Source organism: Triturus cristatus, chromosome 4_2 (genome assembly GCF_964204655.1).
Source record: "Triturus cristatus chromosome 4_2, aTriCri1.1, whole genome shotgun sequence".
NCBI lineage: Eukaryota > Metazoa > Chordata > Amphibia > Caudata > Salamandridae > Triturus > Triturus cristatus.
The window spans coordinates 88,888,906-88,905,542 of NC_140586.1; the positions used below are offsets into that span (position 1 = coordinate 88,888,906).

Consider the following 16,637-nt stretch of genomic DNA (forward strand, 5'->3'; position numbering starts at 1 on the left):
GATCATTGTGTGGGAATGTTGCTTGAGCTTCCAAACCACTAATGGAATTAGCGGGAGAGGTGGAAAAGCATAAGCAAATATCCCTGACCAATTGATCCATAGCGCATTACCTTTGGACAATGGGTGTGGCTACCTGGACGTGAAGTTTGGGCATTTTACGTTGAGGTGTGTGTTGAACAGACCTATCTCTGGGTAGCCGACATTTGGAAAAATGGGAGAAGAACTTGAGGGTGTAGTTCCCCTTCGTGGATCTGTTGTTTTTGACGACTAAACAGATCTGCACTTTGATTGTTTACTCCTGGGAGATGATCTGTAAGTAGATATATTTTTTGAGGTATGGCCCATCTCTATATGCTTTGAGCTAGGTGTTAAAGCTATTGAGAGTGTGTCTCTCCCTGTTTTTGTATGTAGTACATCGCTGTTATGTTGTCTGTACGAACTAGGACAGCTTTGCCTACTTGATGCATCTGAAAAGCTTTGAGTGCTAGAAAAATTGCTAGCAGCTTCAGATGGTTTATGTGGAGTTGTCTTTGTTGTACAGTCCACATGCACCGAATGGTATGTTTTTGAAGATGAGCTCCCCAACCAGTGAGGGATGCGTCTGCTGTGAGCACTATCTGTGGAACCGGGTCGATGAATGGCCGCCTCTTGGAAAGGTTTTGTGTATTCCACCATTGCAGAGAGCGAGGAGTGTGGCCGCCCACCAACACCAGATCGGTTAACTGACCTTGAGCCTGGTTCCACTGACGTGCTAAGCATTCTTGTAGGGGACGCATTTGAAGTCTTGCGTAAGAAACAATTTGAATGTAAGATGCCATCATTCCGATCAACTGCATAAACACCTGTGCTGGTAGGGAGTGCTGTGGTTGAAACTGTGATATTAGGGTTTGCATGCTGCGTATTCTGACTGGGTTGGGGAGCGCTAGAGCTTTGCAAGTGTCTATTATGGCTCCTAGGTACGCCTGCGTATTGGAGGATTGAAGATGAGACTTGGTGAGGTTGACAGTGAACCTCAAGTCGTGAAGCAGCTGAACTGTCTTGTGAGTGTGGTGTATGCAGCTGTGTCGCGACTTGGATTTTAATAGCTAGTCGTCTAAGTAAGGGAAGACGTGAATGTGTTGTCTTCTTAAATGAGCTGCGACTACTGCTAGACACTTGGTGAAGACTCTTGGTGCTGTAGTTACCCCGAATGGGAGGACTTTGGATTGGTAATGGTGTCCGTCCACCACAAACCTGAGATATTTCCTGTGAGCTGGCTGAATGGGAATATGAAAATAGGCGTCTTTAAATCAAATGTGGAAAATAAGTCGCCTTGCTGAAGTAATGGGAGCACCTGCTGAAGGGTTATCATGTGGAAGTGGTCCGATTGAATGTAGAGGTTTAGTTGTCTTGGGTCCAATATGGGCCTGAGGGAGCAGTCTTTTTTCAGAATCAAAAAGTATAGGGAGTACACTCCCGTCCCTTGATGACGTAATGGTGCCGGTTCTATTGCATGTTTGTCTAACAGAGAGAGGACTTCTTGTTTTAACAGGGTGAGATGTTCTGGTGACATTGCACGCTGTCTCGGAAGGACTGTTGGTGGAGAACTAGTAATGTTGGATAATTTGTATTACCCACTTGTCTGAGGTGATTGAGTTCCAGACAGGTAGGAACTGTGAGAGACGTCCCCAGATAGGAGTGAAATGATCAGGGGTAATGGAGGGAGGTCACTGTTTATTGGCAGGGGAAGTGCGGATGGAGTTACCTCTGCCTCTTCCCTTGTTATTATTTCCTCTGTAACCTCCTTGAAAATATCCTCTGGAGGAGTTGGATTGGTTGTTATTTTTGTAAGAGGAGGAGGGATTTTCTGACGACAGTGTTTCTGAGCCAACCCTGTACAAGAAGCGACTAAAAGGAACCCCTGCTAGAAGTGAATTGTAGGGCTCCCATGGATTTTGCAGTTTTGGTGTCTTTCTTCATTGTTTCTAATGAAGTATCTACTGATGGCCTGAAAAGATGCTCTTTATCAAAGGGCTGATTAAGTATGGAGGATTGTACCTCCTGCTTGAATCCAGAGATGCGAAACCAAGCGTGTCTTCGCAAAAGTATGCTAGTGTTAATAGCACGAGAAGCTGTGTCTGCTGCAACTAGGGCGTATTTTATGGAAGTGTTGGTGATGAGCTTCCCTTCTTGAATGAGGTCGTTAGCTTTAGTTTTATACTCCTCTGGTAAATGTTGCATGAGTTTTTCCATCTCATCGTAGTGTGCCCTATCGCAGCGTGCCAACAGACCCTGAGCATTGGCAATACGCTAATAATTGGCGGCTTGTGAATCTACTCTCTTGCCAGAGGCATCAATAAGTTTAGACTCCTTATCCGGAGGAGGGTCGTCGCCTGTAGTTTGAGAGTTAGTTTTGCTGGTGTTAGACACAACAAGAGAGTCTAATGGTAACTGACCTTTTATGTATACAAGGTCTGTAGGAGTGGGCTTGTATTTTTAATCCACCGTAGGGGTTAATATCCTTGCTCTAACTGGGTCTTCGAATATCTCGTCGGTATGTTTTAACATGCCCTTGAGCATGGGTAAAGTGTTAGTAGACCTCTGTGAGTGTGTGAATGTTTTTACCAGGAAATCTTCTTCTAGAGGGCCTGTATGTAGTTCCACCCCGTGATATTGGGCAACCCCGTTGATAAGTTGTGTAAAGCCCATGTTTTCATCAGGTGGGGAAGGTCTGGAGGGATACAAGTCCGGGTCATTAGGTTGGTCTGGATCCTTATTATAATCATCCCAGGGATCAGTGTCATGTGGTATGTCTGGATTGTGAGGGATACGATGAGCATCATCCCTTTCCCATCCCCATCCGTAAAATCGTCATCCTGCGTGTCAGGTGACATTGGAGGTGGTGAATTTGCTGGTTTAATGTTCGGAATAGGAGGAGGAGATGGAGGTATGTAATGGGGGGGGAGGGTTAGTTCCCATATCTTTTTTTTTTCGTCAGAGGTATAGGGTCATCTTGTGGGAGGTCTAACTTTCGTTTCTTAGGAAGAGTAGCCAGAAGGTGTCCAGTTTTTGGATCAATACGAAGTCTTTTTTGTTTTGGATCCAGAGGTGTGTCTTCGGATGGAAGTTCTTTGGAAGGGGTAACTGTCCCTTTCGGACTGGATTTCGGCATCGAGGATTTGGGCTCAGTGTATTTTTGAATCCGAACGCTTAGTTTGGGCCGTTTTAGACTGTGGAGTCTTCGGAGTGGTACGTTTCGACTCTGAAATCTTTGGCGCGGAGGTTGTGGGCTCCGAGCTTTTAGGTGTAGAGCGTTCCGTCTCCGAGGCTTTAGGCTTGGATGACCTTGTTTCCGAGGGTTTTGTCTCTGAGGTTTCCGGTGTCGAAGAGATTTTCGGTGCCGGCGGCATGGGAAGTGGCACATGTTTGTCCTTATGCTTCGGTGCCGAAGGTGTTGGTTTGGCACCGGACTGGGGCTAGCTCGAGCCCAAGCCGAAAGGCTTGTGTTTTTGTTTCATAGCCGGGCTGGATGGCGGGGCATCTGAAACTCTTTCTCGGTGTTGGCCCGAGGGCGATACCGGAACCTTATTTTTTGTTTTAGTGGGTACATGGGGATCTGTACTCACAGTACGTTGACCTGGGGTGAAGTTCAGGCCTTCCTCCATGTCGGAGTTGGCTTCGGACATGGAGACCAGTTCTTCTTCTTTGGTTTGTGCAGCAGGACTGTGTTCTTCTTCTTCGCTGAAGATGTCCGGTACGGAGACGCTGCTGCGTTGCATCTCGTGGTGTAGAGACTGACGATCACGGATGGTCTTCTTCGATTGGAATGATCGACAGGCTTCGCAGGATTTTTCTTCATGATCCGGGGATAAGCACATGTTGCAGAGCTCGTGCAAGTCGGTGCGTGGAAACTTAGCACGACACCCGGGACATAGTTTGAAAGGAGTCCGTTCCATCGATTGCTGGCGTGGTCGGCACGGGTAGGCCCGCCTCGAAGTTCCCGCCCTAAGGTTTTTACTGTGTACACAATACACGTGGAATGGGAAACGCGAAAGACAATACCGTCGAGGGTAGAGGATTGCGTGTCGAAGGGGATTGAAAACTATAGCGAACCGGAGCGCAGCAATACACATCCAAACCCGATGGGGGAAAAAAACAATCTGGGGATGGAGTCAATGACCCTGCGCACTATCACCAAAGGGAGGCGTCACCTACCTCGTGACTACAAAGACTTCTCCGAAGAAAATTAAAGTGCAAACATCTGGGCCCAACACCAGATGGCGATCAATGCAAACGCATATGATCTACAGCTCATATGCCTCGAACCTTTGGTGTACAAGAGTTATTACCAGGGAGCAGACCCAGGCATATTAAATCTGCACTTCTAGCAACCAAAGAGACAGTGAGCTGCCAGGCTCCACCAAGGAGGAGTTTCTTGGGGTTATCACTCAACAGATAAAGGAGAAGCAAGGCTACAGATACTTACGGCAGTCCGCGTGGGAAACACACAGTCGAACATGTCACATCCGAGGGCCACACAAACCACTAAGTCAGTTGCGTACCTGAAGAAGCAACATGAAGAAAGAAAACGCATTACAAGTTCTGCTCCTTAGGCAGATGAGCTATATCATTTTAAACAACTCTATACATGTTTTTAAACCTTGCTGTATCTTAAATGCTGCTCCTACATCATTATCCCCATTCCTGCCCATAAGAATACATGATGCAGGCAGTTTTGCTTTGATGGACAGGCACCACAAATTATTGGTGGAGAGTTCTTGTATCAACATGTAGGTGAAACCAGAGGCAGCTTAGGTCAGGTTAAACAGATATAGCCAAAAGCATTTTTGGTTTCTGCCCAATAAACAATACTGATTTTAAGTGTCTAGCAGGACAACAGGATAGTGAAGCAGTTACGACAAAGCCTTTCAAAGGCAGTAGCCAAACGTTTCGCATTGTCATTGCTTGTGGGTGATGCCGAAAAGCCTCAGCAGCAGCAAAAAAATAATAATAAAAATTGTTTCTGATACTAAATAGCATTGGCATAAAAAAGCCAAATCAGCATCATGATGTAGGAAGGGGTCCCTGAATCAGAAACCCGGTTTTGTTAACACACCGATTTTTAAGAAACACTAGGGTCCGACATAAAAACCTCAACAATGTCGCCATGAGGGGCCAAATAGAAACATGGGAAGTCATTGCCTTGCCACTCTTGTATTTGTTTGTTTATGCCGTCATGAGTTCACCCTTCTACTGTGGGTTGCCAATACCCCCATTTTGTCGTACATATTATGAAACATGAGGGGAAAAAACACTTCAGAGTAACCCGCATGTCTGGCTGCACACTCCCTTGGTACAATGTCTACCATAAACGCGATTGCATGTACCATTAGTAAATACTTGCCCAGACCTGGTTTACTTTATTTTTAATATTATTATTAGTTTTTTCATTATACGCTCGTACAACAGGAAGCTTTTTCGGTGAGCGCTCCAGTCTATTATGCTCTGTATACGCTATCCAGCTAGTCCACATTTTACACTCGGATGGTTTAAAGTGTTAGGAAGAGGTAGTGTCCTTTTAGTTAGCGCACTAGTATTTTTCCCTTCTAGGGCTATACAACAGGCACCCTTGAGCAACAGGAAGTGAGGAACAAACACCCTCGAGCAACAGGAAGTGAGGAACAAACACATTCAGCCGGAGGTGCCATTCTAGGTCACCATCTTGGATTTTCTGACGGTTTAGTGTTTGTACCAATTAGTGCAGTTTTTTCGCAGCAAAACTCGCAGCAAAACTACCAATTATGCTCAGTATTTAAGGACACTGCCCACACTGGCTCAATGTTCCACGGAGCCGCTGAGAGGCAGTGTCCTGGTGAGGAGGTAACCTTGATATTGTAAGTACGGCACAGCAGATTTGCAACAGTGAAACGCTGCTCAATTAGGAAGGATCTCCAAACCAACAGCTTTTCTTTTCCCTTTTCATTTTCTTCTAACAGTGTGTGACTATAGGTACCCCTTCCCTCCCGTTTTGAAAGCTCATGGGGAATTATCTGGGCGATATAAGAGTACGTGAACAGCCTAAACTTTGGAGGCTTCTTGATCTGTCACTAAACTGTTTTTTGAAGGAGAGATATATTTAACAGATACTCTCAGTTCTACTTATCATATGGATACGCACACCACGCGGTCCTTAGATATAGAGTGTGTGTTTTATGTTTGTGTGTGTATGTTTTTGTATTGTACCATCTCGCCTGGCATAACACAGCACTTATTCCCAATTATAACGGATAAAGATAAGAAAAATATATCACAGAAATATATCACTATTCTTTACAGGTCAACACCACATATGATGCAGTTTGGATGTGTCAGGTTATTTTAACTTTTTTTATTCTTCCAGAACCCATTCAGCAATATACCTACTGGGGTATAATATACTGTGCATGTTAATTTTATGTGCACCACTTAGTTAGGATTACATGTAAATACACAGTTGTTTTGATTTGAGTGTAGAAGGGATCTCTTCTAGGTCCTGATGAGAAGGCAGGGGAGGGCTTCGAAACATATTGACACAGGAGACACTGCTCATTAAAGCATAGTATCTCCATCTCATTCCCCACTTTTAACGATACCAGCTCAAAGGAACATGAACATTTATTTTTTCCACTGAGCCAGGTATTTTTTAATTTTTCACCATTCACCATTCACTCACTTCTGACCCTTCCACTCACACTCCTACACCACACATAGTATTGTTTTTCATAACCTGTGCTCCCACGTAGTCATAGGTCGCAGCACGCCCGTCCCGCAGCGGGGCAGGAAGACCCCGATGATGAAGCATGCCACCAAGGGTCCTTTTGGTGGGTGAGGGGTATTTGAACAAAGCTGTGTGCTTCCAACAAACGTAGTCTGGAGGAACACTTCTATACTTTCCCATAAGGGTGAATCCATTTGTTTTTTTAAGTAAATGAGATAGACAAGAAATCCAACCAATCATTAGCAGAGGGCTGATCTTAAACCAACTCTAAGAAGTGGCACTGAACATATGTCTTTTAATAATAGACCGCAAAAAGCGGCCCACAAGCGAAACCTCAAAGACACCCCCAGAGAAATCAGTAAGACACACAAAAAATATAAATACAACAGCAGCTCCTCAGATTTAAGATACAATGTAAAAAGCATTATTTGGACAAATGGCTGGTCATACCCTACTCCCATGAGATAACGGGGCTTCTCGCGAGGCAAGTGATCCGTGCTGAGCGTCACCATCTTCCAAAAGTGATCCTTTTCTTCTCCTCCGCTCAGGCCACCAATGGCAAATCCAGGCACATCACGCTTTGTCATCTCTGCAAATAATAAAGCTGATTGTACTCTAAAGCCATGTGCTCTCCACAGATGTTGCTTAGTTTTCGCCAGTGGTTGAAGGTGGTGGCCAACAGCACTCATATATTGAGGACTGGGACACATTTTTCATCAGCAAACTTTGACCAGAAGCAAAAAAGAGAAAGGTAGAAAAGGGAAAAAAGGAGGAAGAAAAAGATAAGAAAGGAGTGACCAAGGAAGAAAGCAGGGATGAAGAACCTACACTGGTAAGATGGCGAGAAAGGAACTAAAGGATGTTGGAAGAAAGAGCCAGGAGTTGAAATCAAGACTGGGATGCCTTGCTATTTGGTTATGAAGCAGAGAACTGTGGGTAGTTACTAGTTTAGGTGGAGAGCAGCTCCTGTATAGAGCACCCTACAATACCAGCGACACTCTGAAGCACCTCAAATGTCTCTTTTTCTAGCCAAGTTTTTAAGCATAGGATTAGCACAGTGCCAAGCTAGAAAGGGACAAAGTATTTTGCCATTTCTACAGCAAAGTCTTTAAACATAGGATTAGCACAGCTCCATCCACATTACCTCTAAGTAACTATAATTTTTGCCGTAAGGTAACTATAACTGGCTCCCCAGCCATGCATTGCTAATGACCCCACATATTACATCACTTATGACACCTTCTAGAACATCACTGGTAATATCACTGCAACATTTGCTGTAAAGGTATTGATGAAAAAACTTTGCATTGCGGGGGCCCAAGTTATAGTTAACTTAGGGCACGAGTTATAGTTACTTTAAATAACTAACTAGAACTGCTGAATTTCTATGCTTTTGTGTGTGTAAAATCTGAACCTAACTATAATGTCCCAGTAACCTTTGTTTTTTTAATGAACATATATACACACACACACACACACACACAGATCGAAAAAGGCTGCTGTGACAGTCGAAACGCGTCTCTTCAGTCGTGGGAGGGCCGATGAAAACAAATATATATATATATTATATATATATATATATATGTATTCCCAACACAATCCTCTCCCAAGGAAGACAACGCCATGTGCGATTGCCAATGTTCTTTATTGTCAAGCCGCCATTGAACACGTTTCGGCTTATCCCAGCCTTGTTCACCAATGGCGAGGCGGCATTTACGGCAGTCTTTTAACGGTGTTCATTTTGTTACGGGAAACTACTCATGTAGACAACATAGATGACAGACCTGTAGTTTTTCAACATTTTCTGCTCAATAGCATTACAAAACGATACGCATCCACAATCTTTAACAATTTGTATCTCAAAACAAGCTCTCCTTAATAGGATACTTGCGAAACCAATTTAATAATAATTTCATAAAAATTACAGTTTATACCTGAACCGGGCTCGTATCAATAGCATACTTTCAAAAACAACTTTTAAAATAATTGCATAAAAGTTATCTAGTGGGGGCGTGGCCAGGCGCCGACAGCGATGGCCGCCTAGTTCGTGAGCTCCGTTGAGCTACCTGTGCTGCCCGCATAATCCGCCCAAATATCCGACCTGCAGGCACCAGAGCAGCCGCGCCGCCTTCCTGAAGGGGGGCGCGCTCGGCAGAGGCCAGCAGGCGCGCCCGGCGAAAGAGGGGGCGATCGGTGGCCGCATCGGCTGGTGCGGCGCCGGCATCCGCAACCGGCTGGAGCCTGAGGCACGGGCCGGCCGAAACTCGAGGTCCCGGCTTGAGGCCTGTATCGCCTGCGGGGCCGCGGCGTGGATCGCGATCGCGGGAGGCAGCCGGACTACTGCGGGAGAGAGTGAGGCCTGGATACTGTGCTGCGGAGGGGCCGAGCCTATGGAGATCCGGCGGGGGAGGTTTGCCTCTGCGGCGCTGAGCCCGGACGCGGAGCGAGGCACGTGGCAGGCCCGGCTCTGGAGGTGGGGCCGTGCATCGGCGGAGGCAACGCTCCGGACTGGGAGCGGCGAGGAGAGTGCCGTGGCCCTGGCGCTCGGGCCCTGAAGAGCTCCGAGACCGTGGAACAAGGCTGTGACAGAGGCGGAAAACGGAGACAGCAGGGTCGCTGCGGGGGTGAGGCCTGCACTGGACCCAACGAATGAGGAGCCCACACCCGAGAGGACGCAGTGCCGGGCGGGCAGGCGGAGACGAGAGTGAGTAGGCCCTGGCACACGAACTCGGTGGGCAGCTGCGACGCTGGGAATAAGGCTGCCGGGGAGGCAGCGAACCGCTTTGGGCGAGGCGCGACTGGAACAGCCATCCCGCAATTCAGCGCCCAACATTTGGGGGTCCCCGAGAGTGACTCACGCCGGCGGTTGGCGCGCACGAAGGGCGCGAATGGCCGACGCTCGGAGCAGGGAGGCGACTGTTGATCGAGCCACGAGTGCGACGCCGGCCGTGGAGGAGGCGACGGTGCGCTGGCCCAGGCGGTGAGGGGACACACCGCGAAGGCCGGGGCCCTGGCTTGCGCCCGGACTGGGGCACGTCTTTGACGGAGCGGCGGGCCACTGTTGCTATGCGCCCTAAGGCGGGGAAACCCTCGCAAACTAACAAGCTGGATAAGTATGCAGTGCCCACTGGTCCGGCGCTCCCCGGGGCGACGGCGGATCCCACGGCGGAGAAGGCGGAACCCTCCCTGACCTCCATCATGGCCGCCATACAGACGCTGGGAACGAACCTGGAGACCAAAATGGACAAGATCTCGATCGAGGTCAACCTACTGCGCACGGATCTCGGAAGGACTACAGAGCGGTCGAAAGCCAACGAGACGGACATTAAGGCCCTGCAGACATCAGAGAAGCGACTGGAGGGCCGCATCAATGAGCTAGTCTCTCAACACCGCCAAATGGCCCTGCGGCTTGAGGACCAAGAAGGGAGGGCGAGGCGAAGCAATATCCGCGTCGTGGGTGTGCCGGAGGGAATGGAAGGGGGCAGTGTGGAGCTCTTCCTCGAGGACCTCATCCTCCACCACTTGAAGCCCGGAAGGCTTTCGAAGCTTTTCACGATTGAGCGGGCTCACCGGGCCCCGATCCCTAAGCCCCGGCCGGGGGCCCCACCTAAGACAATCATCGCGAAGATCCTGAACTACCGGGACCGGGACGCCATCCTGCAGGAGGCCAGACGGAAAGGGGATCTCCAACGCGAGGGGGCCACCATCAGATTCTTCCCTGACTTCACGCTCCGGGTGCAGCAGGAGCGCCGCTCGTTCCTGGGCGTCAAGGCGGCGCTCAGGGAGCGAGGGATTAAATACATGATGTTCTTCCCCGCTAAACTGAAGATCATCGCAGAGGGCAAGTCGCACTTCTTCACCTCGCCGGAGGCGGTCCGGGAGTGGCTGGACGCGGCGCCGGCGGAGGGCCGCGGCGGGCGCGACCGTGACCGCCTGCCCCGGGTGGTGGAAACATCCCCTGGCTCGATGGAGAACGGAGTGGGGAGAGCGGAACAGAGCCAGGGGTCGTGGCGGTCCAGATCGAACAGTCCACGATGGGACTCTCCCCCGGACACGGCGCAGCGCTGAACATTCTGTCCACGGCAGCAGGCCGCAACGAACAGTAAAGTATGTGACCAGAACTGGGGACCTGGAGGGGCGGCAGGGAGGTGGGGTGGATGGGAATCCCTTTCCCCCACCCCCCCCCCCTCTCTTTAGTGATTTTCAATGACATTGAGCTGGTACCTAAATTGCCTTGCACATTTTATGGTGTTACACTGCGGGTAGCATAGTGTGGGCGGCGGCTGGAGTTGGCGCCGGCCTCAGTTTTTCCCTAACACAGTTTTTTCCGGGGAGGGTGGCTACTCTCTCCGGGTTGGGCTGGGCGACAGGCACTCTGCTAATTGGGGTAGTGGGTAGTTTCAGACCCGCAGAGAAGGGGGCAGGGAGGGGGGTGGGGGGCTTTGTTTGGGGGACAGTTCCAGTGGCTATAAGGGAGTTATGGCTAACGCCGGACGTTGGGCCACTTGAGTTGGCCTTAATCGTGATGTTCACAGTTGCGGGTTGCAGGGGGGGGGGGGGGGGGGGTGGATGGGAGGGGGAGGGACGGTGTATGGTTGTTATGGTCACACACTGCTGGTTGCTGGGGGACGGCGGACAGCGCCGGGGCACGGGGACGGGCGGAGATCTACAGTAGGGACTATGGCTAGGAGCGGGAGGGAGGGCCTTAGGCTCCTTAGTTGGAATGTCAATGGGCTGGGGGACGGGCTTAAGCGTACTATTGTCATGCAGTTCATCAAACGCCACCTCCCCGATGTAGTGCTTTTACAGGAAATGCACTTGATGGGAAACACGTGTCAGGCCCTCAATAGATTTGGAAATACCCTAGCGGTGCACTCCGGCTTCACCTCTGGCTCGAGGGGAGTGGGGATCCTGCTGCGTCGTTCCCTGCCCTTACAAATTGACCGCACGGAAATAGACTCCCTGGGACGATTTGTGGGCTTGTCGGGGAGGTGGGCGGGTCGCCGGGTAAACTTTGTTTCCACGTATATTCCCCCCGGGTTACAGACGCTGGCATACGCAGACATGGGTAGGCTTCTGCTCTCCTTCCCCGACGCACAGTTGCTGGTTGGGGGGGGGACTTTAACGCAGTGGCCTCCGGCACACTGGACAGGCACCCGCCTAGGGTGACCCCCCCCGGGGCAGAGGTGGTTGGCGGATTTCCTTGAGGCCTTCGGGCTTACGGACGCCTGGCGGCTGATGCACCCTGAGAGTAGACACTTCACCTTCCCTTCTGGTCCGCATCGTTCTTTCTCTCGGCTGGACTATGTCCTGACCTCCCTGCAGACAGATATGCACATCCGGGAGGCCTCGCTCCTGGCGCAGGGCATCTATGACCATTCCCCAGTGTACGTGCAGGCGGAGCTATTGGGTGGAAGGGAGTGATGTATTTTCCCCATACCCGCTTGGCGTCTCCGGAACGAGGACATGCGAAGAGAGCTGACTAGCTCCATTGAGCGCTACTTTGAGCTCAACACTGGGTCGACGAGCTCCGCAGTTACCCTGTGGGAGGCCTTCAAGGCGGTGCTGCGGGGGGAGGCCCGGTCGGCTATTGCCGGCTGCCGTAAGGAACGAGAGGCGCAGGTCGCCTCGGCTGAGGCGGACCTGCGAGCGCTTGATGAGGCCGCATGTGAGGAGGCGGAGCAGGGTGTACACCACCGGCTGCGACTTAAAACCGCGGAATACAAGGAATTGGTAACACACGCGGCCCAGGCGGCCATTCAGCACAAGGTGGGCAGGATATACGACCAGGGAGACAAGGCAGGCAAACTTATCGCGTGGTTGGAGAAAAAGCAGCGGGCCGCAACGGTGGTGCCGGAGATCAGGACGCGGGCGGGGGATACGGTAACGGAGCCCAGAGAGATTGTTGCGGAATTCGCGGAGCACTTCCGGCGGGTATACAGTAGAGGGTCGGACCGTCCGGAGGGAGACTCAGACGACTTGCTGGCGGATATTCGTATGCCCAGCCTGTCAGATGCCGACCGCGAGGATCTGGAAGCCCCTCTCACCGCGACCGAACTGGAGCGCTCGATTTAGGACCTCCGCCCGGGGAAGGCGCTGGGCCCCAACGGTCTGCCTATCGAGCTCTACAAGCTGAAGCCGGACGTCCTTGGCAGGCATCTCCTACGAATGTTCGAGGAGAGTGTAGAGGCGGGGATACTGCCGCGTGACCAGCGCGTGGCCACCATAGTGGCCATACCCAAGGAGGGGAGGCCCAGGGAGGCCTGCTCCTCGTATAGGCCGATCTCTCTACTGAACGCAGAGCCGAAAATACTTGCCAAGACTCTTGCGAACAGGTTCCACTCAGTCCTCCCCACGCTGGTCCACCCGGACCAATCCGGCTTCATGCCCCACCGTAACACGGCGCTCAATCTCCGCCGCCTGCACGGGGTACTGGGAAGGTGCCATACGATTCGGGAGGACGCGGTGGTAGTATCGCTTGATGCCACAATGGCATTCGACACACTCGAATGGCCCTATATGATGGCAGTACTCCGAAAGCTGGGCTTTGGGCCGCGCTTCATGGCATGGGTTCGCCCCCTATACACGGAGCCACTGGGGCAGGTAGTGGTTAACGGCAGGGTGTCTGAGGTGTTTGGTTTGGAGAGGGGCACCAGGCAGGGGTGCCCGCTCTCCCCTCTCCTCTTCGCGCTTTCTCTCGAGCCGCTGGCGGCGTGGATCCGACAGGACAGATGCCTCACGGGGCTACGGTGGGCGGACGGATGGGAAGACAGAATATCCCTCTACGCTGATGATATCCTCCTTTATCTTTCCCACCCGCGGAGATCTATACTGGCGGTGATGGATGTTATTGTAAGCTTCGGGAAGAATTCTGGGTTTTGCATCAATTGGGCGAAATCCGTCCTTTATGTTCTGCACGGCTACCCCCCCAGGCTGCCTGACACCTGTCCACCAGCAATCGCGGAAGAGGGCTTTAGATACCTCGGAGTGTTTGTCACGCTGGATAAAGCCCTCCGGTTTGACAGGAATCTCATGCCGCCGCTGCAACGGTTCCAGCGTGACTCAGCCTCGTGGCAACGGCTGCCGCTGTCGCTGCTGGGCCGCGCGGCCCTCTTCAAAATGATGGCCCTCCCTAGGTTTCTGTATGCGCTCCAAAACCATCCGGATCTGGTGCCTGCCTCGTATTTTGCGGCGGTGGAGGCGGCGCAGAGGGCCCTCCTATGGTCGGGAGTACCCAGAATAGCGCTGCGGAAGCTCACCCTGGGGTGGTATGATGGGGGGATCGCTCTCCCGGATATCCGCAAGTACTACTGGGCCGCCCACCTATCGGCAATAAACCAGGGGACATACTGCGACGGCAACGATCCGGGTTACGGGATGGACAGATGGTTGCTCCCGGGGGGGGAACTATGACGTTGCGTTATACTCTAGACCGGGCAAGCTCCACCTCACGGGGCCAACGAAACACTCAGTTCAAATATGGCACACCGCGCACTGGGCGCTGGGCTGAGCTAACACACTTACACTGGCCACCCCCCTGTGGGCGTCAGAGAGATTGGGCAGCCTGAGGCATACGAAGGGGTTCCGTAACTGGGTCCTCATTGGGATCTCCCGGGTGGGGGACCTTTGGGGGCCGGAGGGGGTCAGACCCTTTGCCTACCTCCAGGACACCTACGACATGGCGCGGACAGAATATTTCAGGTACCTACAGGTCCGTCACTCCCTTGAGCTAACATCCCTCCGGGGACCCGACCTCCGCAGGCCTCCCCGCTTAAGGACAGGCTGTTGGACGGCCACATGCCGGAGCATGCCTTTTCCCTCACATACAAAAAACTGATTAACAACCCCCCGACCCCCTAGACTCCCTGAAAGTGAAATGGGTGGCAGACGGGCTGGAGATTGACGATGAGGAGTGGATTATCGCGCTGGGGTCTCCTAGGGAAGTAGCGATATCAGCTAGACTCCGACTGGTGCAGCTAAAAATTTTGCACAGAGTGTATGTCTCCTGCACCAGGCTCCAGGCGATGGGGAGGGGAGGGACTGTGCCGTCGGGGGTGTGGAGAGAAAGGGTCCTTTTTTCATATTTTATGGGAGTGCCCAGGGGTGCAGCGGTACTGGAGGCGAGTGGTGTCCTGTATGGGGGAGGTGTGGGAAACTGAGATACGCACGGAGGCTAAGAGATGTTTGCTGAACATTTGGGAACCCACGGACTTGTCCCAACGGGGGAGACTATGGGTCACACTGGGACAAATGGTCGCCATAAGGAATATAGCCCGTCTATGGGGGGGATCGACCCTGCCGAAATTGAGGGACTGGCAGAACGATATGGACTGATGTATGCTACAGGAAAAGACGGTATACATGGCACGAGGGTGTCCCAGGAAATGGGAGGAGGTGTGGTCGCTTTGGAACGCATACCGAGGATATATAGTTGAGCCGCCGCGGGCCCGCCTATCCGGCCTGGAAAGTGTGGACGTAATATAGGATGCAGGCCGGCTCGGGCTGCTAGCCTGGTCTTTGGGCTGTCCTCATAAGTTTCCGGTGCTGCGCCACCCTAGATGCACTGCATGAAAGAAACCTGTCTTGTGTGACCTGTTTTTGTTCTGTTGTCTGAAAATAATAAAAAGATTTACAAAAAAAAAAAAAAGTTATCTAGTGGCACGTGCAATGTCTAAACTTTACAGTTCACAGGATTAGCACTGCATTTTCATTATCTCTGTATTTCTACATGTGTATTAGAAGCCTTTGTGGGCTATACTATTCATGCCAGACTCGCCCTAGAGTCCTTCTCAAGTACGCCTGGTATACATTTGCTCTGCGTATCAACAGGTATCGTGCACCAGTTGCCCAAAAAAAGGAGGGTTTTTTTTTTAAAGTGCAATTTGTTACATGATAATGAATAAAATTCATTTATAAAACCATTTTATAAAAACAGAAAAAATTATTAAAAATACACCAAAACAGTACCATTAGATGGGAAGTTCATACCCTTTACAGTAGTACATTAAAGATGTGTGTGCAGGTCTTCGCCTACATTCAGGCCGTTTGGGCTCTTTGCGTCGAGCTCTATTATGTATCTGGATTCAAGCTTTCTTAAGCTCTTCTCTCTATTGCCCTCCTCTCACATTTGGTTTTACTGCATCTATCACATAGTATGTGAGACCCTTTGCATCTTTGTTATGTTGCTCACCAAAATTGCGTGCGACTGGATAACTCGTCGCCATTTTTAATTGCGCACCAGTGCTGTAAAATGCGCTTATGCACTTCCAAAGCGGTGCTGCCCACATATTTGAGCCGACATGGGCATTGCAGCACATACACCGCATGATCTGTTTTACATGAGTGTTTTCCCTTTACTTTTTTAACTCTTGGATTTAGCCCTGATGAATATGTTTCTGTGTTCTTGCCATAGAGGCAAGCCTTGCATTTTGAACACTTTACAAATCCTTGCTTCCTAGTTAGCCAAGCTGTACCTCCCTGGGTTTTAGCTTTCTTCAATGTATTGCTCACTAATTCTTGTTTCATTGAGGTCGCCCTTCTGAATGTTATTTGTGGTTTTCGGGGTGCTTAGGACTGGATTGTTCCTGACCAAATACCAATATTTGTTCATGATGTTTCTTATAGAGGCTTGCTGTTTGATATATATGTTGTTACTAACCTAAAATACGTTAGAGTTGTTTGCTGTGGATCCTTTTTCCTTCTTTTTTCCAGAAAGAGCACTTGCTCTCATGGTTGTTTACACACTTTGTACAAAGCTTTAGTCACCCACTCATCTGAATAGCCTCGTGTTTTGAACCTGGATTTGAGTACTTTGATCTCTTTCCCAAATTCTGCGCTCTCACTGCAGTTACGCTTTACTCTTAGTCCCTCCCCATAAGGAATAAAGGAATACTTCTCATTA

The 16,637-nt window shown here is 50.6% G+C and overlaps 1 protein-coding gene across 1 annotated transcript in view; it reads right to left on the reverse strand.

Annotated features, from left to right (window-relative positions):
* Nucleotides 1–16,637, reverse strand: part of QTRT1 (queuine tRNA-ribosyltransferase catalytic subunit 1) — a 232,031-nt gene that overhangs the window by 119,705 nt on the left and 95,689 nt on the right. Inside the window, exons 6-7 of the mRNA XM_085600680.1 lie at nucleotides 7,187–7,325; nucleotides 4,466–4,541 (exon numbers count right to left, since the gene is read on the reverse strand). Of these exons, the coding sequence (XP_085456806.1) occupies nucleotides 4,466–4,541; nucleotides 7,187–7,325 (215 nt within the window). The remainder of the gene's footprint in view (nucleotides 1–4,465; nucleotides 4,542–7,186; nucleotides 7,326–16,637) is intronic.